This window comes from Artibeus jamaicensis, unplaced genomic scaffold (assembly GCF_021234435.1).
Source record: "Artibeus jamaicensis isolate MK-2021 breed Jamaican fruit bat unplaced genomic scaffold, CSHL_Jam_final contig_457, whole genome shotgun sequence".
Classification (NCBI taxonomy): Eukaryota; Metazoa; Chordata; class Mammalia; order Chiroptera; family Phyllostomidae; genus Artibeus; species Artibeus jamaicensis.
In genome coordinates this window covers 309,785-335,343 of record NW_026521840.1, presented here as the reverse complement: position 1 = coordinate 335,343, position 25,559 = coordinate 309,785, and the positions used below count along the sequence as shown (strand labels likewise).

General features: G+C 43.5%; 1 protein-coding gene and 1 pseudogene across 9 annotated transcripts in view; one reads left to right on the top strand and one right to left on the bottom strand.

Moving 5' to 3' along the window:
- The window catches only part of ARHGEF9 (Cdc42 guanine nucleotide exchange factor 9), a 131,223-nt gene that overhangs the window by 89,714 nt on the left and 15,950 nt on the right, over nucleotides 1–25,559 (top strand). For all 9 annotated transcript variants that reach the window (XM_037135174.2, XM_037135177.2, XM_037135175.2 and 6 more), the window contains 5 exons: nucleotides 2,227–2,459; nucleotides 7,396–7,525; nucleotides 12,284–12,415; nucleotides 20,502–20,745; nucleotides 23,292–23,360. In XM_037135174.2, coding sequence (XP_036991069.1) covers nucleotides 2,227–2,459; nucleotides 7,396–7,525; nucleotides 12,284–12,415; nucleotides 20,502–20,745; nucleotides 23,292–23,360 — 808 coding nt within the window. The remainder of the gene's footprint in view (nucleotides 1–2,226; nucleotides 2,460–7,395; nucleotides 7,526–12,283; nucleotides 12,416–20,501; nucleotides 20,746–23,291; nucleotides 23,361–25,559) is intronic.
- LOC119041783 (uncharacterized) lies at nucleotides 10,880–10,948 on the bottom strand (annotated as a pseudogene).

Genomic DNA, 25,559 nt, shown 5'->3' with positions numbered 1-25,559 from the left:
AGAGAGAAAGAGAGGGAAAGAAACATGGATGTGTGGTTGCCTCTTGCACAGCCCCAAATGGGGACCTGGCCTGCACCCTAGGCATGTGCCCTGACTGGGAATCGGACCAGTGACCCTCTGGTTCACAGGACGGTGCTCAATCCACTGAGCCACACCAGCCAGGGCTATTTTTTATTTTTAAAAGATTTTCTTTATTTATTTTTAAAGAGAGGGGGAGGAAAGAAGAGGGAGAAAAACATCAATGTGTGGTTGCCTTTCTCATGCCCCCTACTGGGGACCTGGCCTACAAACCAGGCATATGCCCTGACTGGGAATTGAACTGGTGACCCTTTGGTTTTGAGGTGAGCACTCAGTCCACTGAGCTACGCCAGCCAGGGCTTGACCTTATTTTTAAAAACTGAGTTCTAAGTATTCAATTTTTATTGCTATTGTAAATGGCATTTTTATTTGAGTTTTCAATAGCGTGTTGTTATGATATGGAAATGCAATTGATTTTTGAATATGAACCTTGAATCCTGACACATTACTGAATTCACTAATTGGTTCTAGTATTTCTTTTGTAGATTCCTTAGGATTTTATATATGTACAATCATGTGATTTCTGAAGAAAGACAGTTTTATTTCTTCTTCTTCAATGTGTATTCCTTGTATTTTCTTTTTTCTTTTGTTATTGTACTGACCAGAACCTCCACCACAGTGTTAACCAGAAATGGTGAAGGGTGAGCATTCAGCATTTCACTATTGAGATTGATATTAGCTTAGGTTTTTTCATGGTTGCCCTTTATCGCATTGGGGAAGTTTCTTTCTATTCCTAGTTCGCTGGTAGCTTTTACCATAAATGTGTTTTCTCAAATACTTATTATGTGTCTTTTTAAATAATCATATTATTTTTCTTCTTTAATCTGTTAATATGGTAAAATGAATTGGGATAAATCTGTCATGGTGTACATCATCCTTTTCATGTACTAATTTTTTAAAGAAATTATGTTTTTCCTTTTCTTATGCTTGTTTTTTTATTATTAAGTTCCAAGCTACCAGTTCTTGTTTTTAGACAGAGGGAAAGGGAAGGAGAAAGAGAGAGAGAGAAACATCAGTGTGAGAAAGAAACATCAATTAGTTGCCTCTCATATGTACCCTGATCAGGGACTGAACCCACAACCTAGGCATGTGCCCAAACTGGGAATCGAACCAATAACTTTTTGTTTTGTGGGATGACGACCAACGAAGTGAACCACACTGGCCAGAATTGGATGCTAGTTTTTCTTTAACCAGATATATGTTTTTCTAATTTCTATTCATCTGTGTGGCTTGCCTTTTTAGTATTTTTTAATATAATAACTTTTTAAGTCTATGTATAATAACTCCATCTTGATTTTTTTTGTCCATCAATTTGTATTGCCTGTCATTTTTCTTAGGTTTTGTTTATACATCAGGTAGTCTTTGTATGAGTATTAAACAGGGTACAAAAATTGGTAGACATTATTAAAACTTGTAAATAATTTCAAACTTACAGAAAAGTTGAAAAATAAGAAGAGTACGAAGAATGCCCATATGCTATTTATTTGGATTCACCTGTTAACATAACATTTCAGTGCTTTTACTTTGTAATTTGAATATGCTCTCCTTACTCTCTCCTCTTCCCCTTCTCTGTATATATACTCATATTTATGTTGCCCTCAGCCATTTGTTTAACTTGCATACACCATGGCCTCTTTATCCCTAAATACTCCAAGGAGTATTTCCTAAGGGATATTTTGTGGAGACAATTTGAGTCTCTGGATGGTGGGATTCCTTTAAACCGATATTATTATATATCTCCAGCTTTCCTAGTTTTCTCAGTGGTAAGATTTATTTTAAAAATTTAGTATGCCATTGCCAGAAATAGAACCTCTGGCCTATCTCTTCTTATGAGTCAGTGCCAGAGTTTGATTGCCATAGTGTGTTTTCCCTATTGTGAAAGCCAGTCTTCATTATCCTTTTATAGAATTTCCTTAGCATTTTGCTTATTTATTTTTCTATATGATGTTTCAAAGTCAGTTATTCTTGTTTCCAAGTACTTCCTTTATTTTTTACCATTAAATTCTGAATCAGTTTAGGAAGGATTGTTAGTGTTAGCATGCTAATATCCCTACATAACTGTACGTTCTGTTTTTCCAGTTCTCCGAAACTTCTTTTGGAATCCTCAGCAGCCTCTCACTTGCTCTTCATTTTTTCTTCTGCTCACAGCAAGATGGATTCTGGATATACTCTGAATACTGTAACAACCACCTGGACGCCTGCATGGAGCTCTCCAAGCTGATGAAGGACAGCCGCTATCAGCACTTCTTTGAGGCTTGTCGCCTCTTGCAGCAAATGATCGACATTGCTATTGATGGTTTCCTTTTGACTCCAGTCCAGAAGATCTGCAAGTATCCCTTACAGCTGGCTGAGCTCCTCAAGTATACCGCCCAAGACCATAGGTAAATGATTAAGGGAGGTGGGGCTGAGGGAGAGAGCCTCCTCTACAAGTTGGTCCTTACAGAGCATGTCTGTTCTTTCCTCTTCTCTGAGCTTCTGTTAGCTTGTGTTCACAATGGGAAGATGACATATTCTTGCTCACCTCACAAGGCTATTGTGTATATAAAGTAAGTAAGGGAAGGCTTCCGAGAGTTGCTTATAGTGTAAATCAGTATGCACACACAGTCATTACACATCATCATTGTACAACTTAGATCCTGCATTCAGGGAGCTTATAGCCTGGTCCTTAGTCCTGAGTTGAGCCAAGTGAATCAACCCAGATAGGATAATTGTTGGACTGTTTATTCTACTCTGCTTGATAGATTCAAATATCATGGTAACACCCTGCCCAACTATACTGACCTTCAATTACTTCTGCAAGGCAAAATCCTTGGTTTTCTTCAGTCTTTCCTCATTCTCACTGTACCTTCCCCTTAGACCCAGAGCATACTGGGGGAAAATAGACTTGACACTTCCCCAGAAGTTTTTTCTCCCCAAAGTTTTTCAGCATTTTCAAGAAAATTAACCCAAAATGGACTAAGGAGCTTATGTCTTTCTGAGTTGAAATGACACCCTACCCCCCTACCAGTGAGGTATATGCTGGGAGTCATCGCCAACAATGGGGATGGACTAGAGTGAACCACCCCCCACTCTTTCACATGTTTTACTTCCTAACCCAGAGTCCCCAGCCTATTTCTAGACTGCCTTTAATCAGTCTGAAATCCCTAACCTTGGATTTGTTGGCCCAGCTCTCTGCCTTCCTCCTGATTGAGCACTCCAAGAAGAAAGAAGGCCTCTGTCCAGTTTTGTCTAGCTTCTTGCCTGATTATCATTAGGCCTGCTTTCTACTTTTATTTGGCTCCACTGCCTGGGTTCCTTGGATCTGACTTCTAGACCTAGTTACGTAAGGCCATGGGTGTTGGCCAGTTGGTTTTGTTTATGTCAGAGTTCCAGGTCCATTTCTGGGTTGATTTTTTAAAAAGATTGTATTTATTTATTTTTTGAGAGAGGAGAAGAGAGAGAGAAAGAGAGGGAGAGAAACATCAATGTGAAAAGCATCCATTGGCCACCTCTCACGTGTGCCCCTACTGGGGACTGAACCCGAAATCCAGGCATGAGTCCTGACCAGAAACCCAAGCAGCGTTCCACTTTGTGGGACAATGCCAGACTAACGGAGCCACCCCAGGTCAGCGTCCTGGGTTCCCTTTTAAGTCGATGTTAATTTTTAAGCAAATGGGTCATATGTTTCAGTGGCTCTGGAGCCCTGGACTGATTTCAGATATAAATCTAAATGCGGTGACACTGGACTCTCCTTTTGTGTGAGTAACAGCACCACTGATAATTCTGCCTCCCATGCTCTGTTGGCTGTGAGGAAGGTGGGTAGAGACAGACCTAGCGAAGGAAGATTCTGCTCTCGCCTCCCTGAGTCAGTTTGCTAGCCGCGGTGGGTGGTAGGAACGAACACTCATTAGACATGAAATTTGGAGGTGACTAAATCTCACTTGAAAAGATGTACTACAACCCATCGCCAGAGCTGAGTCATCAGTCTTCTCAGGATACGGTTTCTTGCGAGAGCTAATAGGACATTGGAGAACCCCCACTAAAATTAACATATTTTAAAATATTATAAAAGTGGAAAATATTTAGGGAACCTAAAAAGGAAAGGCCCTTAAAGGAAGGTCTTCTAGTCCGACTTCCTCCTTCTATGGCTGGGAAGATTTAGGCCCTGACAGGGAAAACGATGAAGAGCAAGTCTGTGGTGGAACAGGGAGATGGATTGTGGATAGTGGTCTAGGAACATAGCTTTTAAAAGAACCCTGCACGTGATTTTCACACCTAGGACGGTGTGTGAGCTGTTGTGTTAGTGAGTGTGCAAGGCGTCTTCCAGCTCCGCTAGCCCATGATGTCATGAGCCTGAGTGACCTCCACAGTTGTACTTCATGGGGTTGAATGACCAGAAGCAGCCACTCTTGTACCTAAATCTCAGTGGAGCAGCCCTCTGACCACTAGTTTTAAAACCAGATATTCAAAGAGAGATTCTCAAATGTTTTTTTATCACACACAGTTCATGTCCCTCCTACTTCGAAGTGTCTATTCCATGGAACCTAGCAGGAGGCTCAAAAAATCATACTCGGGGACAGATGGTATCAACTAGGTAAATTACATGTTGCATATTGCTTTTAAGAGCCCAGAAAGACCATTTTCAAAGCACAGCAGAAAGCTACGTTAGTTTCTTAAGTCAAAGCAGCCCAGGGCTTTAGCTGGCTTTAGTGGCAACCAGTAAGATAGGCCATCTGCCTGGGATTTGCCATTTCTGTGCTCCATCACCTTTTGACTGGAACCCCTGCCTCAAGGCCTTCTTGCACTCTGGGTCCCTGGTCCACTCTCCTCCCCCCTGGAATCAAGAGTGCTGAGAGAATGGCTGCCTCTCTTTCCATCTCAACCCCTGTCTTCCTTCAGCATACCCTGCTGGGCCCAGCACTAACCCTGGTCACAGGCAACCCCTTTCAGCAGGCTTCAGGAAGCTGCGTGAGGTGACAGCTTCTGTGATGCATGTCAGAGTAGCCTGCATTGGAAGGCAATTAGAAACTGCTGCCAGCTTAAAGGCTTAGTGAGATGGGTGTGCAGATAGGTGCGTCTGAAATGCAGGCAGACAGAGTGGCCTCTGAGGTGGACAATCAGATGGATGGAGAGTGATAAATGGAGAACAATACCGACTTTCTTACGGAAGGGTGACGTGTCCCACCCTGCCACCCAACCTTTCTTAAGCTGACAAGAATGAAGACTGCGTATCAGAGGGAGATTAGCTGACATGTCTGGAAGAATACAGTCTTGATTCATTCAGTCTCCTCATGAGGGGGCTGGGCCCAGACCACATCTGGAAACCCGGGGGCTCTGAGCGGGACCACAGTCATTTGCTTCTCTCACATACTCCTATAGCTAGTGGGGCAGGTTACAGATGGGGACATCTCCTTTGTCACCACTGTGGGAAAGACAGCCAGCTACAAATGCCAAAGGCTGACTGACTATATGGCACAGTGGCAATGATGAATTTCATGGCTGGGTCGGGAATGAGGTAATAAGCATTCTCATGTCAGTGCTGTCCAACAGAACTTTCCAACAATGATGTCAAGGTGCTACATCTGTGCTAATTAAGTAGCCACCGGCTTTATACGGCCATTGAGTACCGAGAAATGCAGCTGGTGCTACTAGGCAAGAAGAGTTTTAATTTTATTAATTTTAATTAAATAACTATTAAGGACACATGGACAAAACCAAGGGGGAGGGTGAAAGCAAGGGAGGGAGGAGGGTTTGGCTGGGGTAAGGGGGAATGGTGGGGAGTAAATACAGACAACTGTAATTGAATGACAATAAAATAATTAAAAATTTTAAAATTAAATGTGGCTAGTGGCTACCATCTTGGACAGCATAGCTCTATGCCTTACCTCCTACAATGTGGCTTTAGTGCATTTTCCTGATGCCCTCAAATCAGAGAGAGGAATGGCATGGGAGACGGAAACTGGGCTCAAAGAACAGGGTGCTTATTTATGGCAGTAGCTTCCACACTGCACCCACCCCCTTCTGTCACCACTCTATCCTGCTTCTGAACGGCAGGCTCAGGATGCATTCACTGCCAAGGATAAACTTTGTCAGTGTTACAGAGTCCAATAGACCCTGCATACAGTGGAGGATCTATTGTAAAAAGATGAAAGGTCACGTGAACAAATGCAAAGATTCGCACTTGTGTCTAAGAAATCAACAGTTTCACTGCAGACAGAGATGCAGCATCCAGACAGCATCTTTTAAAGAGACCTCGGAAGCATCAGTCAGCCATAAGTTCAGTATACATCAGCACAGGGACCCAGAAGCAAAACTGCTAATAGCTAACAATCATAAAGGCTCAGGAGAAAGGAGCATATTTTTTAACAGAGTTGTCTTGGGACAAAATAAACTGGTTAGGAGGTACAGTAAGCATCATGTTACTGGAGACGACCCAGTGCAATACTGTTTGAGGACTGAGGTCTGGCAGGTGTGCAGAAAACAACCTGGGGTTAGGGGGTAAAACAGTTTAACCTGGGTGTTAAAACCTTTATCAATTCTACTGTGATTCTCCTACGTTATGGGAAACTGGGGAAACTGAGTCACTGAGAAGGTGACTGAGACTAGTTGGTGGCAAAACTGCGGTTAAGCCCAAGGAGTCTGGCTTCAGACTGTTCTAACCGCTATGCCACATCCTGTCTGTATACTGTACAAGAGGGCAGGTGTGGATGGTATTTCGCAGTGACCTGGAGCAGCGTTCCCTACAAACAGGTGCTGGGAGAGATGGTAAATTTGTCTGGACCCAACCTCCATTCTTAGTCCTTGGCTGGTTGTACCAGATAGGATGCCAAAATAATGGTGTAGAAAAAATAGGAGTCTTTTTCTTTTGTGAAAAAGAAGTCTGCAGGGAGGTAGTCCAGCTGCCATGGTGGATCCGTGGTTATCAGAAGCTTGAGGTTTTTCCAAGTTTCTGTTACCCTATTCCTAGGAGGATGGCCCTTGTCGTTATAGTCCAAGATGGCTGCTGGAACTTCAGCCATCGCATCTGCATTCCAAGCATCATGATTTAGTAAGGGCTAAAAGAAGGGTATGCTGTTTACCTCAAAAAATGTTTCTCAAAAGTTCTGCTCAACACTTTTGTTTACATATCACTGGACATAATTTAGTCACATAGTCACCGCTTGCTACAAAAAAGGAAAGGAAATATAGTCTTTTGCTTCATGTGGCACAGCTTCTATCTGAAACCCAGGGCTCTCTTACACTAAGCAGGAATAGGAGAATAGATGTTAGGGTTGGCATCTAGCATGTTGGTTTTCTGGCACATTGACTCATTCAACTTGTATGTTTGTGTCTTCACAGTGACTACAGGTATGTGGCAGCTGCTCTGGCTGTCATGAGAAATGTGACTCAGCAGATCAATGAACGCAAGCGGCGTTTGGAGAATATCGACAAGATCGCCCAGTGGCAGGCCTCTGTCCTGGACTGGGAGGTAGGAGCCTTACCAACAGGGGTATTGGGGAGTCCGAATAGCTTAGCTAGAACTTCACAGAGCCATGGATGGGTGAAGAGGAATGAGATTTGAAGAGCAGCAAGAAGGATGTAGATGAGACCCAAGGCAAAACTTCCTGCCAATGAGAGGCATTGTGTACTTGAATAGCTTTCTAAGAAGGTCAGGGACATCCTTGCAGCAGTGATTCATTAAGAAAAGAAACGTTCGTCTCTTTGGATATTGCCAGGAAACAACTGGGTTGACTCAGTAGCCTTTCAAATGTCTTTCAAGCCCTGGAATTTCATCACCAGCAGATGAACACTTGGCTGAGGAGTGCTGTATGCTAATTCACTCCCAAACGCAGAATGCAAAGCTGCTTCTCTGGCTCAGGCCAGCCCACAGACTTCTTTTCCTCTTGGTGGGATCACCTTACCCTGGTGTGTCTCCCAGGTCTACCTGCACACTTCAGGCCACAACCGGCATTCCTGCCACACTGGCAGACCAAATTCTGTTAGGTTTTTGTTTTTTTTATCTGCTTATAAAAATAATCCCTGACAGCCCGATTCCACTGTACACAGCCCCAACCTCTAAGCAATAATCAATACCTTAGAGCAGCTTAGGAGAACAGCAGGGAGAAGAATATGTTCCCAAGGATTGCAGCTTCTGGGGAATTTCAATTTCGGATTTCTCTGATGCTGGCATTGGGTTGAGCTGACACTTTGCCACCCTTTACACTCATTAGAGCCTCTTGAAAGGAAGAGAGAAGGCACATACCGCTGACAGCTTCTTTTTAATCCATTTTTTTCCTGGAGATTTTTTTTTTTTTACCAGGAGCCCAAGTTTGCAGCTCATGTCTGGGAACTTGCTCGCGTGTGGTTGTGATTTCCTCCTCATGGACCCCTCCCCTCACAGCCCGGTTGTGTAATACCCAAGGGCCTGTTTCAGTTTACCATTAGATGATTTAATCCAGAGAAGTTGGAGAAAACACAAAACCACAACGTGACGGAGGCAGCAAGAGCATCTATTTAAAAGCTAAGGAGGCAGGCTCCTGGGACCGGGAGATCAAATGTGGAGGTGGATGGATTTGTTACTTCTCTGCCCTCTTGTCAGTAGGCAGCATGGAAAATGAATTGTATGAAAAGGATGGCATTTCCTGAGGCCGCAACTTTAACTGAGATGATCGACCTGTAATCAGAGTGGGGTGCTGGGCATTAGGGTATATTTTTAAAATTTATTGTTGTTGGAATACAGTTGTTTCCATTTTCCCCCACCTATCCCCACCCTCAATCCTACCCCCGCCTTTGGCTTTGCCCATGGGTCCTTTCTACCTGTTCCTTAACTTTCCCCTTCCCATTCTTTCCCACATTATGCCCTCTGTCTCCCCTCTGGTCACTGTCAGTTTGTTCTTCATTTCAATGTCTCTGGTTCTGTTTTGCTTGTTTGTTTGTTTTGTTGATTAGGTCCCACTTATAGGTGAAATCATATGGTATTTGTCTTTCACTGTCTGGCTTATTTCACTTAGCATAATGCTTTCCAGTTCCATCCATGCTGTCTCGAAGGGTAGGAGTTGAGATGAGTGACATGTGCCCTTTGCTCTTGCCCATTCAGAGGGGACAGATATGTTCTGTGCTATGTTCTGTGCTATGTTCTGTGCAGAGGGAACAGTGTGAGCAAAAGTTCTGGAGGAGTGGAAGGCAACAGCAGGCCCATAGGCAAGGGGTCAGCAGGCAAGAGTTGTACTTTTGGGGACAAGGTAAAAAGGAAACAAACAAACACGTGTGGTGCAAATAGCGCAGAAGAGGCAGAGGGTGAGAGCTCTGGATTCTGAGAGGGCTTTTTCCTTCATCTGGACTGATTGGATGCTTTCTAGCAGCCACGTAAGGTGGGCCAAGCAGGAAGCACTGTATAATTCCTGTTGTCCCAATGAGGAAACAGGTTGACAGTGGTTAACCTATTGTACTCACCATGGCCACTGAGTAAATTGGTAGCAGCGGTGGGTCTAGAACCCAAGCCTTCTGAGATTCTTACCTCTGAAAATTTTCGAGGCAGCTGGTCGCTCCCTCAAGGGATTGTCATTCTATTGTGCTTTGGTATTTAGAACGTAGGTTTTGAAAGAGTCCAGTCTGGACTCAACCACTTTGGCACAATTACTTCCCATTTCTCTGACCTTGGCTTTGGGAGTAACAACAGTATATTCCTATTGTGTTGCTGTGAGGATGAATAGGAACATGGTTGCCACGCAGAACATAGGGCACACAGTAATAGTCAAGATAACAATTTTTACTTATGTAGAGCTATAGTGTGATGTGTACTTTCCTAAGCACTTTAACGATTTCATTTATTTATTTTTAAAGAGAGGGAGAGAAACATTGATGTGCTAGAGATACATCTGTAGCTTGCTTCTCGCATGCCCCCTATAATGGGGACCTGGCCCACAACCCAGGTATGTGCCCTGACTGGGAATCGAACCAGCAACCTTTTGGTTTGCAGCTGAGTGCTCTCCATTCACTGAGCCACACCAGCCAAGACCCTAAGCACTTTATATATGTTAAATTATAGAATCTTCACATTAGCCAAATAAGGTTCGTACCGCTATTATCCTCATTTTAAAAATGAGGAAACTGAGGCATGGAGGGGCTATGTGAGTTGCCCAACATCACCTGTCAGCCAGCTTGGTGAGCATAGGGCCTGCATTTTTTCCAAGTTTTTGTTTGCTTGTAGAGTCACATGTGACAAGAAATCCTTAGAATAGAATTGGGCTAGACCTGCCAGGTACGGTGGGTGGACCAGATGACCACAAGTAGTCTTAGCCCTAGTCCAGTCTTTCTCCTTTTAGCAAGTGTTGCATCTAAAAGTAATCCTGGCCATCTTTGTATAGATGGCAGTGGCCCCTTTTTATAGCTTTCTTTCACTTTATACATATTCAAAACGGACAGTGGCACATTTTCCTGGTGTGCCTCAGGATGGGGCATGGCAGACTGGTACCAGTCTCACCTTTCCATTCCTCCAGCAGAAAGTCCTATACAGCTCCCTCCCTCTGAGGACTTCCTGTCCTGGCCCTGGGCCTCCTGGGGTTCTGTGCTAGTATGTGGGTCTCTCAAGGAGAAGTGTTTAACTAAGTTCTAAGGTATCCCTGGGGTGGATTCTGGAGTCACAGTAGTATCCCTGAGCTTTCTTTCAGAGGTTGTACTATTAGAAATATTCCCAGTGAGCTCTTCTTTTCCTTTTAGTACCTTAGGACTGGAAAAAAAAGGATATGCTTGAGAGCATCATTTCCAGCTACCCCTCTCTTTGGCTCAATGCCCTGCCTGGGCTGTTTGTCTGTGATTATTTCTGGGGTGACACAGCAGCCCCCATTTCTATTAGCAATAATCATGCCTCAGATAAACCTCATTGGTTACGATACTGCCACTGCACAAAGCCAGCAGCCCTCATTTCTAACCTTGACTTCAAGCTTTTGGGTGTGAGGCTCAGATCTTAGCATCAGAGTATAAGGGCGAGGAACTTAGACATCATCCCCATGCACCTCATTTAACAGCTCAAACAACTGAGTCCAAGAGAGAGGAAGGGACCGACCCTCCAGTAATCTTTGGCCCAGAGACAGCATCATGCAGTGACAAGAGGGAGCACATTCTCTGGAGCCTCACAGTTGGGGTTTGGTTGTGGGTCTGTAGCTAACTGGCTGGGTGGCCTTGGCTGATCACTCGACTTCTCTGTTTGTCAGACTGTAAAATGAGAGCAAGGATATCTGTCTCCCAGAGCAATGGTGAGGGTCGGAAGAAATAGAGTTGAAGTATGTAACACAATGTCTGACCAATATAGGTGCTCAGTGAGTATTAATTCTCCTGAGTCCTGGGCCACTACCTTCTGTCTCCATTTTCACACAGGCCCAGGAACACCCACCTGTGCCCATGGCTTTGGTGTGGTTTGCCTGCTGTTCAGGAGATCTGAGCACATCTGTCCTGGTCTCCTCCATGGAAGGTGTAAGGTCCTTGAGAATAGGTACCAAGTTGAACTTGGCAGCTGACAGACATCCCACATGTCCCTGACCTAACAGAGTTACCATAAAGAAGGAGCCCTTAGAACCTGTACAACTGAATGAATTAGGAATCATGTGTCTTAGTGTTTTGTGTGTGTGTGTGACTCTACATAGCAAGGAGGAGAAGTGGTTTCCAGCCCTATGTATAATAACTAAAGGAGCATGTGGTCATGAACTTGCCTATTTAATCAGTAGATTTTAATGAACTGAGAGGAGAACAAAAAAAGCCCTCTTTTAAGGGGGTGAGTGCATTCTCTTTCCCTCTATCGTCATCTCCTTGCTCTCCCCATCCATTTTTTCATCTAGGAAGCAGACTTCTACCACTTGTTCAGGCTTATCTTCGAGTACAGGAAAGAGTCTAAAAAACTGGAGCTGGGAGGAAATGCTGGGGCAGAGAGTAAGATTTATAGAGAAAAATAGGGAGAATTAGAGAATGAACCTCATGGCAGCTGGTGCCCCTAAGGCCAGAGGACAACTGGCTACCGCATTCCTAGAAGGTCCTGGGGCTCTTTCATCCTCAGGGCAAACAAGTGTGAGTTTTTCCAGCTGATAGAGCCTTTCATGGATTCCCAGGCATCCCTGCCTTCATACCTCCTTTCCCAGCAGTCCTTTCTGTTTTCCTCCTGCCCCAGACTGTGCCCAGCCCTAGGTGCCTCCAGGCAGGTGATGGGTCCATCTCACCTACCTGGCTGCCTCTCACTGTCACATGTCTTCCCCAGGGTGAGGACATCCTAGACAGGAGCTCAGAGCTGATCTACACCGGGGAGATGGCCTGGATCTACCAGCCGTATGGCCGCAACCAGCAGCGGGTCTTCTTCCTGTTTGACCACCAGATGGTCCTCTGCAAGAAGGTAACCCCACCCCTTTCTTCCCTGAGGGATATGGGCACTTCCAGGGGCACCAACCTCGCCTTCATCATCCCAGCTCTCAAGAAAGTGGGCTAAAACTGGTGGGTGAAACACAGACTGGAGATTGGCAGCAATTTCATATCGGGATCACTGGTATGGCAATGAGTATCACGGACAGAGCTGGCTTGTGGGCAGTGAAGCTCTGAAGTTGGTATGTTTTTGTCCCACTGCTTCATGTGGTGATCCTTCTCACTGTCTTCCACACAGAAACATTTCAATATTTCTATCCCAGTTGGTAAATAGTGGCTTCCCTGAGCACTCCCCCCAGTTTTTACTTTAATGGCTCTAGCCACCTGGCCTCTCATGGCCCCAGGAACCAATGAGGGCTCGCCTACCTTTTCCTGGCAGGTATGTACTTTTATGGTACAAGAATTTCCTGGGTCCTTACCCATTTTCTACACAAGTTATATCACTTCCCTGTAAGTCTCAACTGTGTTCTTCTCCACTCTCCACTCTCTGTGGTGCATTTCAAGGGGGGCCGTTCTCTTGTCGCTGACCTCTGGCTGACTCAGTGTAAGCATTGTTTCCTTGGTCTCTTATCCTTGGGAGGCAGGAGGATGGCATATATGTGCTCAGACTGAGACAGCCCAACAGCATCCTGTTGCCCTTGCGTCCTCCCTCTGCATAAGATTCAGACCCCTTTTGGTTCCAGAGAGTGGTTGGAAAGAGTTTGGGACCTGGAAAAGGAAAAGAGGAGGGAAAAAAAACCCAAAGAATGCTTAGAGTGACTTGTAAATGTGTTTTCCTACCCTTGGCTCTCACTTCATCATCCAGTACCTTTGTTCTTGTCCTCATCCAGTGGTAAATGTGTCTAAGGAAGAGTGGTGAGTCTCGAAACACCTAGTTTAATGTTGTTATTTTCTTTCCAGCCTGAGACATGAACCACACATGTGCTTTTAAACACCCTGTTCTCTCTGTGTGGCACATCTTGCATTAAATCTTTGTCCATGTGCCTTTGACAGTGGATTGGGAGAAGAGATTGGGTTTTGAGTCCAAGTGCCTCAGTGTTGGGGATAAGCTTAGAATGCCAGCTCTGAAATCACTAGCTGGTTAGTGCATGGGTACAATAACTCCCTTCATCTGGAGCTGACTCTGGAAGAACTTCCATGATTCTAGAACTTGGCCAAACACACAGGCCTCTTCTTAGCTCCCCCCAACTATTCCTATGACTTCTATCAAATCAGGAGACAAGAGTTTTGAGAGTTAATTCCTAAGATTCATTGCAAAAACTTCCCCATGTATGCAAAATTTCCTCATTTTGTATATTATTATGAAAAAACTTTCCTATTTTGTACATTGGAAATTGGGGTTGCGTGAGCCACTTAAAAATATACAGCTTGATTTAGAGTGTGTATGTATACATACACACATATATGCATTTATATATGTTTATTAAGTGGCCATTATAGTAGATGTGAAGATACTACTGGCTTCTTACTATGGGATCCCTTATTTAAATTTCTCTGTCCTCCCTCTTTTCTTTTCTTAAAAACATTTTATATTTATTTATTTTTAGAGAGGAGAAGGGAGGGAGAAAGAGAGAGAGAAAAATGTCAATGTATGGTTGCCTCTTGCAAGCCACCTATTGGGGACCTGGCCTGCAACCCAGGCATGTGCCCTGACTGGGAATTGAACTGGCGACCTTTTGGTTTGCAGGCCAGCACTTAATCCACTGAACCACACCAGCCAGAGCCCACCCTCTTTTCTTTGGAACAGTCTAGATAAGACTCTGTTGTCTTTCTTCTTGTCCTCTATGATGGCTGGCACTGGTCCTCTTCATCTCATTGCTGAGCTTTTTTAGTTATGCAGATGTATATTTTTTGTTTCCGAGATGATTACACTGGAAATTATTTTGTTGTTTTGGGGGATTTTCTTCCCCACTTTTTTTTCATATGTTCCCTTTCACTTTTTACTGGACATGGGAGGAGAGTTCTTTCTCCTCTCCTCAGTCATGCCATCCACTAGTGTGCCTGTCGAGAGCCCTGCAGTTGCGCCAGTCAACCTTTTTCTAGTATCTCCTGGCCGCCATGGTGCCAATCTGGACATGCTCTATTGTCTCCTGTGCAATGGACTACTCAGCGTTTATGTTGCTTTCACTGTATTCTGGGAGCATCAGAACTAATCAGAGTGTAATGATATGCTAGAGAAAGGACTTCTGTTCAAGGAACTTTCTGCATTTGGCCCATTTCTTCTTGCACTAATTGGCTGGACTCGGAGGTTAAGCCATTTGGAACAACTAGAAATGCAAAAATAGCAACAGAGATGGGGATAGAGCAGGAAGAAGATGAGGCTTTGAAACAGGAACACCTGGGTCCTAGATTCTACTGTCTCTTACAGTAGAATTTGTCTAAGCTTGGTCAGTTCTTCAACTTTATTTATTTTTAAAAAGATTTTTTATTTATTTTAGACAAGAAGGGAGGGAGAGAAACATCAATGTGTGGTTGTCTCTTGCAAGCCCCGTACTGGGGACCTGACCTGCAACCCAAGCAGTTGTCCTGACTGGGAATTGAACCGGTGACCCTTTGGTCTGTAGGCCAATGCTCAGTCCACTCAGCCACACCAGCCAGGACCAGTTTTTTAACTTTAAACATTTATTTTTCCTCAGTGTAAAATCAGATTAATGATAGAATTTTTCTCAGGAGCCTTTTATAGAAGAACCACCTGAGTTAGTGGGAAGCAGGTAGGTGTACAGTCTTAAGAGCCTGGCTTCTAGGACTAAACAGGAAGGCACCAGTTTCTTTTTTCCTGTGAGCTGCTTGACCTGGGACAAATTCTCTGTGCCTACTATTCATTCCTTCATTTGCAAAACGAGAATCATCGTCATGTCCATGTGCAAGGGAAGTCAAGAATGTTAACTGAGACAATATAGTTGCAGTGCCTGGAACATAGTAAGTACTTAGTAAATGTCAGCCATTGATATGATTCCTGCATGTTTAGTGTTTCTAATCATTTATTCAGCAAATTTTCATTGGGAGGCAGTATATGGGTTTGACAAGGATAGATTCTAGAGTCACATAGCCTGGATCCAACGCCCAGCTCTGCCATTTAGTATTTTTTTAAAGATTTTATTTATTTTTACAGAGAGGGGAAGGGTGGGAAGAAAGTTTAGTATTTTTTATCCCTGGACAAGTTTCTTAACTGCTCTATGTCTACGGTGCCTCATAAAAGGGGTTGTAACAGTACATTCCTCGTAGAACTGTTGTGAGGATCCTTTAAGTTATGAAATGCAAAGCATTTAGCTATCAAGGAATGCATAAAGAAAATGTGATACACGCATAATGGAATATTGTTGAGCCTTAAAATAGAAGGAACTCTTGCCATTTGCAACAATATGGATGAGCCCCAATAAAATAAGACAGACAGAGACAAATACCATATGATCTCAGTCATATGTGGAATTTAAAACAGTTGAACTCATAAAGAAAGAAAGTGGAGTGGTTGTTAATGGGCTGGTGGGGGTGGAGGAAATAGGGCGATGTTGGTCAAAGGGTGAAAACTTTCTGTTAGGCAGGATGAGTAAGTTCTGGAGAGCGAGTGTACCAGCATGGTGATTGTATCTAGTGATACTTTGTTGTATTCTTTTTTTTTAAAAGATTTTCTTTATTTATCTTTAGAGGGGAAGGGAAGGAGAGAGGGAGAGAAACATCAATGTATGGTTGCCTTTCGTGCGTCCCCTGCTGGGAACTGGCCTGCAGGGAACCTGCCTGCAACCCTGGCATGTGCCCTGACTGGGAATCGAACCGCGATTGTCTGCTTCGCAGGCCCGCGCTCAATCCACTGAGCTACACCAGCCAGGGCTACTTTGTTGTATTCTTAAAATTTGCTAAGAGAGGAGATCTTAAGTTTCCTCATCACAAAAAAGGTGATGGATATTTAAATTAGTTTGACTGCGGTGATTATTTCACATTGTATATGTATATCAAAACATCACATTGTATACCTTAAATATATACCTCAATAAAGCTGGAGAATAGTGCAAAGCATTTAGAATAGTGTTGGGCACACAATTTGTGCTGTTAAGTGTTCACTGTTACATTGTTGTTATTATTATTCTGTTATTAATAAGTATGCACTCTAGCCCTGGCTGGTATGGCTCAGTGGATTGAGCACAGGTCACAGGGTCACCGATTCCATTCTCAGTCAGGGCACACACCTGGGTTGCAGGCCAGGTCCCCTGCAGGGGTGTGGGAGAAGCAACCACACATTGATACTTCTCTCCCTCTCTTTTTCCTTCCCTTCCCCTCTCTCTAAAATAAATACAATCTTTAAAAAAATAAGTATGCACACTAGATACTGGAATAAAACAATGAGAAGGAAAAATCCAGTCTCAGCCCCATGTGCCTTCCCTGGGATTGGGAGAGAAAACCAGGCTGACCCAGGCCAGGGGTAGTTACATGGACTCCCTGCAAAAGGGTTAGGAGGACTTCATTGACAAGCAAGGCAGACTGCAATCCAGAACAGTTGCATACCCCAGATTGCAGCATCTGCCATTTGTACAAAATGTCCCACGGTATCTTACTAAATGCCATGAAAACCCAGTGAGTCCAAATTCAAACAGCTCGCAGCCGTTTCAATTATGTAATGTCAGGGATGGGGGCAGGTGTGTCACTGGAGCCATGGCTAGGGCCAGGATGCCTGTGTGCAGACTGCCAGGGCACTCCTGGAGAAGTGCTAGCTTTCTTCGTATCTTCCATCTCAGGTTAGTGAGAGGGAATGTCAGGGGGGCTGGCGTATTATTACAAACAACCCCACTTAGGCCGGGAACTTGGTGGCAACCCGGATAGCATCTGTGGTGAGCACCTATTCACCACATTGCAGTGGAAGCACTCATTCCACCATTAACAGGTGGCATGGGAGTGGCCCGGTCCCAACAGGACTGCAGGTGAGCAGGGTGCAGAGAGGTTTGTCTCCTTGCTGTGAGCAGAAGCTGAGCAGAGAAACCTTGGAGGCTTTGTCAGCTGTGCTTCCCTGGATGACCTCTGAGTGAGGCAAGAGTGAGGAAGGCACTGTGCTTGGCACAGCTTACATGGACAGGCAGAGCTAAAAGCTGTGAGACAGAATACATGCAGCTCACCAGTGTGGTAGCAGAGTGTCAACTGCATGAGGGTGCACAGTCTGCTAGCATTCAAAAAAGGGAGACCAGAGTAAGGAGCTAGGGGATGTAGTCAGGGAAGGCTTCTTTAGGGAGAAGGAATGTGTGAGTTTGACCTTGAAGCCTAGAAGTATTGAATAGGAGGCATTGTTGGGGCAGGGAGGACACGTTAGTGTGAGCCCAAGTATGGATCTGATTTGGGTGAGCGGGTGGCAAACCACTGGCCACCGCCACCACCACCCACACTCCCTCCCTAAGAGGGTGTGTGAGATTTCTAGGGATAGTGCAGTAGCTACGTAAACTTTGAAATGTTCAGAGTCAACTTTGCTTTGATTTATTTTCAGTCAATATTTAACTTACTTTGAAAGTTCACATGAACTAAAGAAGGCATTGGGATTTGGGGGTTTATTGAAGGGGTTTTAGAACGGCACCACACATTGGTCTGGGAGCAGGACAGCTCAGCACCCTGTTTATGAGGTGCTGGCCTCATGCCCTGCTAGCTGCATGTTTAGATTTGAGCTTTACAACCATTTTGCAGGGTAAGGATGATCATCCTAGTTTCATAAACAAGAACACTGAGGCTCAGAGAGGTTAAGTGGCTTGCTTGTCTAAGGCCCTACAGCTAGTAGGTTGAGCAGCTAGGTCTCAAAACTCAGGGCTTTGGACCCTAACTCACTCCTTCCACTGTTTCCTACTGCTTTGTGGCCTTACCTACCCTTTCTGATTGGATTTTCTGAACAGTGGATCATTCTTAATCATTTCTATCACATCATTATACTTGGCTTTATGACTAAGCCTGTGCCTGCAAACTCATATTCAATCCTCTGGGGAGTCAGAAAGAGCCGGCAAAGGGAGAATTTTAATGACGCATCTCTCTAGCCCTCTTCCCCTGCTGCAGAGGCAGAACTGTCTCTAGTTGCTTGTTATCCTTAAATAAAAAAAAACAAAAAACAAAAAAACAACCCTCAACCACAATAGGAGGTTCAGTTGATGCATTTAATTTAGCTTGAAGATCGTGTTCATCCTTTCCATTTTTGGAAACCAGTAAAGGTTTTGAAGGCTGACGATGATTATGACGCACCAACTCAGAGGAAAAGGCAGCTGTAGGCTGAAGTTAGGAAGGGCGGATGGTGGAGGCTGGCTGTGTTCAAGCGTGGTGGGCGCTCACCTGTGTGGTGCAGACCTGGATTCCTAGGTCTATGTGTGTTTGTATTACATTTTTTAAGGCAGGTTTCCAGCCTGCACAAGATCAAACTAGGTTCCACAGATTCATTCTCACCTTGTCCTGTTTTTGTAGTGAGGTTTGCCTGACAGGGTCCACTTTTAATCCAGATTTCTCCCAAAGTGTTCCTGAGGATGTGGAAGCCAGAACATGGCAGCCACCCTGTTCTTTTAGCCAGACTGAGCCTGTCCACTCTGAGCCTGGTAGAAGGAATCGAGGCTGTGAAATAGGCTTGAAGCCACGTTGGCCCACGCTGTGCAGCTGACCTCTTCCTCTTCTGTGAACTTGATGTCAGGGGCACCCGACAGATCAGAACCCATCTGTACTCACAGCCTATTTCTGTGAATGATCATTATTGGAGCAAACAGAACAATGCGATGGTTATTTTTTGCAAAGCAATTCAACCACATCTGTATTTTCCAGCCCGATGCTTCTAGATTGACAGAGCTATGTTGGGAGTCCTTAAGGACAGCCTTCCCCAGCCGTCCTGGAAAGCCCAGTTCACCATGCAGTGTGAAGACTTAGGATTGGGAAAGGGGCTGTCTGAATTTCTAAGGATAAGCACACAGGGGGGAGAATTGGCCAGAAAGGGCCCTTGCCCCTAACAGAGGACATCTGTCAGGACAGGGTTCCCTGGGGTCCTATTTGGCCAGACTCAGCCACATCACGTGTCCCAGCATTAGATGTGCCCTCAGGGGAAGCTTAGGACAGTGCTGAAAGGAAGAGGGACTGAAAGGCCCCTCGGAGAGACCCTCATCAGACCTTGCATTATAGGCCAACAGGTCGTTTCATCTGTCCCTTTATGTTTCTTTTTTTAACTTAAGAAATATTTGACATTCAAACACCTACACAAATAATATAGTGTGCACCCATGGACTTACTATCCAGTATAAGAAATTTTTTTATGGCCTTCCTCCTCTCCTTCTCCGCTTCTTCCTTCCCTTCCTCACCTCTCCCTGTTCTCCTCTTTCTACTGTCTTGGATTTCCCATCCATTATTGTTGTATTTTATATAGTTTTTGTACATAGGTATGTATCCTGAAACCTTCTGTGTTGACTTTTTGTTTTGAAACCTTATATAAATGGAATGGGTATAGATGAGATAAACTATATAGAAATAAAATCAAGGGAACGATGAGCATAGGATTTGAGATGGAGGTTGCCTTGGCATCATAGCTTTTGGATTGGTGACGGGTTCCCTAAAACTTAATACAGTATTACAAGTAATTAAGCAAATACATATATAGAAATAAGAATATCATTCATGGACAAATGATGAGTTTCTCTTGGACTGAGAGTTAGGATGAATCCACTTCTGCGCACTCAGGACCAAGACAACAATGATAACAACTAACCAGCTCATATTGCACCTCTGAAAGGCTTGCAAATATTTGGAATAGGAAAAGCCTTTGCTAGTACTGCCTGTGTGCTTTAATGCTTCCTGCTTCCCATCAGCAGACTTGCAACTGTGTGTGAGGACTGATGCTGGGGTCTGAGGACGTAGGACAGAGACTTTGCCTAAGAACATCTGGTTAGCCAACCTGTCAGTGTCATACTGCTAAGTTAACCTGCCCAGGTTTTGACAAAACCAGCCCCCATTGGTTGTCCAAAACAGTGGTACCATTAGCATCCAGCCTGATGTGTCTAAGTGCTACCTCTCCTGGGACCCTCTCTCCGTGTACCTTTCACAAAAGCCTTCTCTTCCTTCTCCCCTAGGACCTGATTCGGAGAGACATCCTATACTACAAAGGCCGCATTGACATGGATAAATATGAGGTAGTTGACATCGACGATGGCCGAGACGATGACTTTAATGTCAGCATGAAGAACGCTTTTAAGCTTCACAACAAGGAGACTGAAGAGGTACACCTGTTCTTTGCCAAGAAGCTGGAGGAGAAGATACGCTGGCTCAGGGCTTTCAGAGAAGAGAGGAAGATGGTACAGGAAGATGAAAAAATTGGTAAGTGACCTGAGAAGAGAAAGAAGAATATAAAGCTCATAGAGGATTTGAAATAATTTTTATTTTTCTAGAGGCAGAAGGATGAGTTCTATTGCAAACCAACTTAATCCACTCTGTTGGTTCCCTATTGTTAGGTACTTATTGATAGATACCAGTAGTTTCCATCAGTCAGGGTTAGGTGACTTGCAGGTCGGCTTACTCTGCAGTCTCATTGCTAGATAAAACTGTTACACTGAAAGCAAACCTCAGACTCAGTTCTCTCAAACATACAAACACTAATTAGCAAACCAACGCAAAAGCACTCACACAGCCTATTCTGTAATCTCAGTACAGTCTCAGTTCTATTCTAAAATAGATGGCAGCATCTTTGAAAAGGTGAGTCAGTGCAGGTTTGGTAATATTATAGTGATCTTATTATATTCAGCTAACTCTCCAGTCAGTCTAGTGACAGAAGCCTCTGATGAGGACCAACACATAGCACCTGTTTTTAATCATAAACTGTATGCTTCTTTCTCAAGGGTATGGGCTGTAGGACTTACTGGATTCTTTTACCCAGTTTTGGTGAGGGCTAAGATGCCTGTAAGACATTTGTGGTCACTGAACATATCGAATAACATTCCCTTTACCAATTTGTACTTAAAAAAAACATTTTATTTATTTATCTTTAGAGGGGAAGGGAAGGAGAGAGGGAGGGAAGTATCAATGTATGGTTGCCTCTCATGCATCCCCTGCTGGGAACTGGCCTGCAACCCAGGCATGTGCCCCGACTGGGAATCAAACCACGTTGTTTGGTTCGCAGGCCCGCACTCAATCCACTGAGCTACACCAGCCAGGGCCAATTTGTACATTTTAAAAAAGACTTTATTTGTTTTGTTTTTGTTGCTGTTGTTGTTGTTATTGTTGTTTTTTAAGTGAGATGGGAAGGGGGCAGGGAGAGAGAGAGAGAGAAACATCTATGTGCGAGGGAAACATCAATCAGCTGCCTCTTGTGCGTCCCCAACCAGGGACCTGGCCCACAACCCAGGCCTGCGCCCTGACTGGGAATCAAACTAGTGACCCTTCTGTCCTCAGGCTGGTGCTCAATCCACTGAGTCACAGCAGTCAGAGCCCAATCTGTACTTCTTAATCCCTTCACCTTTTTCACCAAGGCCCCCAGACTCCCTTCCCTTTGGCAACCATCAGTTTGTTCTCTGTATCTATGAGTCTATTTCTATTTTGTTTTGTTTTTTTCTCTTTAGATTTCATATGTAATTGGAATTGTGTGGTATATTTCTTTCTTTATCTGATTTGTTTCACTTAGCATAATACCCTCTAGATCCAAAGATACTTTTATAGAAATAGAAAAAACAATGGTAAAACTCATGTAGAACCAAAAAAGACTCATAATAGCTAAAGATATCTAAGAGAGAAGAACAGGTATCACGCTTCCTGTTTCAAAATATATTCCAAAGCTACAGTAGTTAAAAAGGTATGGTATACCATAAAGACAGACATCTAAACCAAGGAAATAGGAGAGAAAGCCCAGAAATAAACTCACACATATAGGTCAACATGTCTTCAACAAGGGTACCAAGAATATGAAATTAGTAAAGGATGGTTTCTTTAAAAAATGGTGCTGGGAATAGTGAATATCAACATGAAAAATCATGGTAAAATCTTTTTGACTTAGATCTTGGTAATGATTTCTTGAATGTGATACCAAAAACCTAGGCAACAAAGCAAAAGTAGACAAGTAGGATTAGATAAAACTTAAATACCTCTGCACAGGAAAGGAAATATCAATAGAATGAAAGGGCAACCTATTGAATGGGAGAAAATATTTCAAATCATATATCTGATAAGAGGTTAATTTCCAAATCATATAAGGAGCTCCTACAACTCAGTAGCAAAAAATCAAATAGCTCAGTAAAAAATGGGCAAAGCAGTTACACCAACCTTTCTGTTATTTCATTAATTACTTTTTGCCATGTGATTTTTTCTTCTGAAACTTTTCTTATACCTATGTACATTTTCTTTTGTAATCTGTTATCCTTTGACTTTTTCAAACTTTTACTTATATTTTTGCTTTGGGATGTGAAATATTTGTTTCCACGTCACACCATATTTTATTCAACCATTCTCCATTTAATAGTCTCTTAACTCACAATCTTTTTCCCCCCTTTGTACTGTGAAATGCATCTCAGTAGCTAAGTTTTTGTTCAAGTTTCTGACGACTTTCCTTTTTTAGTTTTCAAGGCTTTTTTAAAAAAAGATTTTTATTTATTTATCTTTAGAGGTGAAGGGAGGGAGAGAAACATCAATGTATGATTGCCTCTCATGTGTTCCCCACTGGGAACTGGCTTGCAACCCAGGCATGTGCTCTGACTGGGAATGGAACCGTGATTCTTTGGTTTACAAGCCCACACTCAATCTACTGAGCTATGCCAGCCAGGCTCAAGGCTTTTGATATATCTTGCCAGAAATACTCTTCCAGAAATGTACTAATTTAGACATTTAAGAAAGGTATATGTTTCTCTTAACCTAATCATGTGTTTTTATGTTTACAGGCTTTGAAATTTCTGAAAACCAGAAGAGACAGGCTGCAATGACTGTGAGAAAAGTCTCTAAGCAAAAAGGTAAAGCTGCTTTTTACCAACTTTCCCTTTCTGCTCCCCCAGCGCCACTCACTCTCTTTGGGAGGCTGGGAAGCCATAGACTATGTGCCTGCATGTTCCTAGGCTTATTTCCATGCTGAAGTTCTCTTGGGGTGGTGGGGAGTGCCTGGGTCCTCAGGTGTCCATGATTATATGCTGCAAATGGTCTTAAAGGTTTAATGCTGAGGAATGACTAAGGCAGGGGTATCAAACTCATTTTCACCAGGGGCCACATCAGCCTCTCGGTTGCCTACAAAGGGCCGAATGTTATTTCAACTCCTTAACAGTTAAGGAGTAGTTACATTTATAGGGTCCTAAAATTATTTCAGCCCTTTGAAGGCAATCATGAGGCTGATGTGGCCCCGGATGAAAATGAGTTTGACACCCCCGGTCTAGGTAGGGTAAGGTAGTTATGTCCAAAGGTAGCTCATTGGGTACAGGAAAAAAAAAAAAAAAGAAGCTGTTTTCCTTTTTGCCTAAATAAATGAGAGAGAAAAACTAAACTTTACTAAAACTTTACAGACTGGTGGACAATAGAAAAATATGTAGAATTTATTAATAAATATAAATATATTAGGGAAATGTACACCACTTTCATTGGTTTGAGGACATTTGACATATCAAGAATTCCAAATCAGAATGGAGAACTTCAAACTGAATCAAGAAGATTGAAATATTGATTGTTTCTTTCTCTGTGAACCATAAAGTACTTACAAGGGAAACATAACTTGAAAATCAATGAGTATAAAAATGAAACCCCATTTTCTCATTTTCATGAACTAGACAAAATTAAAATGCTTAAGTGGACAAAAGGAAGGAACTACCCTCTAGTTGCTTGAGGGCCTATTCAGTCCCAGTCATTTTACATAAGTTGTTTCATTTTATTTTTATAGCACCCCTAGAAAGGTAGGCATTATTAGCCCCATTCTGTAGATGAGAAAACTGAGGATGTTCTGGGTGAAGTGACCCTGAACATAAGTCAGCTTGACTGTAAGTCCCCACCTCTCTCCTCTCCACCCCAGGGTTCTGCTCATTCTCCATTTAGAGAAAGAACAGTTCACTTTTTTTTTGTCTCACCTCAGTTATTAACAAATGATATTGTCACTGATAGCCACTGTCATGGTCCCCGGGGGTGGGCAGTCTCAGGCAGACCTCACTTTTCCCAGGCCCTTCCTTCTGCTCTCTCAGTGGGCACTGAGAAATTCAGAATGAGTCACCACCACACAGATTGATCCGATACAAGTCGCTTGAAATTCCAGCAGTCACATAAAGCACCCTTAATTATTCCTGATGACACTCTTTTTCATTGAGGAGGCTACATGCCTGTGCATATCTGATTTCCAATTAAGCAGTGTCCCTCGCTGGAGCCCCTCTAACTAGACATGACCATCCTTTTAAGTGCTTATTGCTTCCTGCCCTTGGGAGGCCCTTGCTAGCTCTTTTTCTCATCATGCAAATGTGATTCTCTTTAGATGCAAAATTAAAGGCAACCACTCTTAACCCCTTGGGGGTGAAAACGTGAGGGATAGTGTTAGAAAGCAATCTGGAGCTACTGTCAGTAAAGATGTGATCTGTATGAATAGGAGAGTTCTGCAAGAGAATAAGTCCCTTCTTTGGACAGACATATGAGCAGAAAAGAGCCCCAGGCAGGTGGAGAAACCTCAATCTACAAAGGAGCTCCTTTCCTAGTGTCCTGCCTCTGTCTTCAGGAGGCTCTCACTTCCTGAGCGTCTTTCACTCCGATTTCCTTCACTGTCCTCACCACACTGACCTTCCTGATGGAATGGTGCCCTTTTACCTCAGCCTGGGTTCCCTTAAGCTCATCTGACACTGTCTGGTCTTTTCACTGAGAATCCTTACAGCTTGGGAAAATTCCACAAAGCAAGCAACTAGAAAGCAGTCCTGTTTAACCATACCAAGACTTTGTCTCAGTTTCCTTCCCCACCCTGCCTAGTCTCAAACCTAGCTCTTTCAGGTTCCCTCTTCTATCCCAATGTCTGAACCCTGGTTCACCTGAACAACTTTGCACATTTAATAGCAGTCTTAAGACTTCAAAGACACTCATCTATTTTCAAACCTGTAAGAATTCCTATGAATTTCTTCCCTTATTTCTAGTCTTTAAGACTCCTAGTCCAGGGCTGTGGTGACTGATATATTTTGAGACTCGAAGTTACTACATGT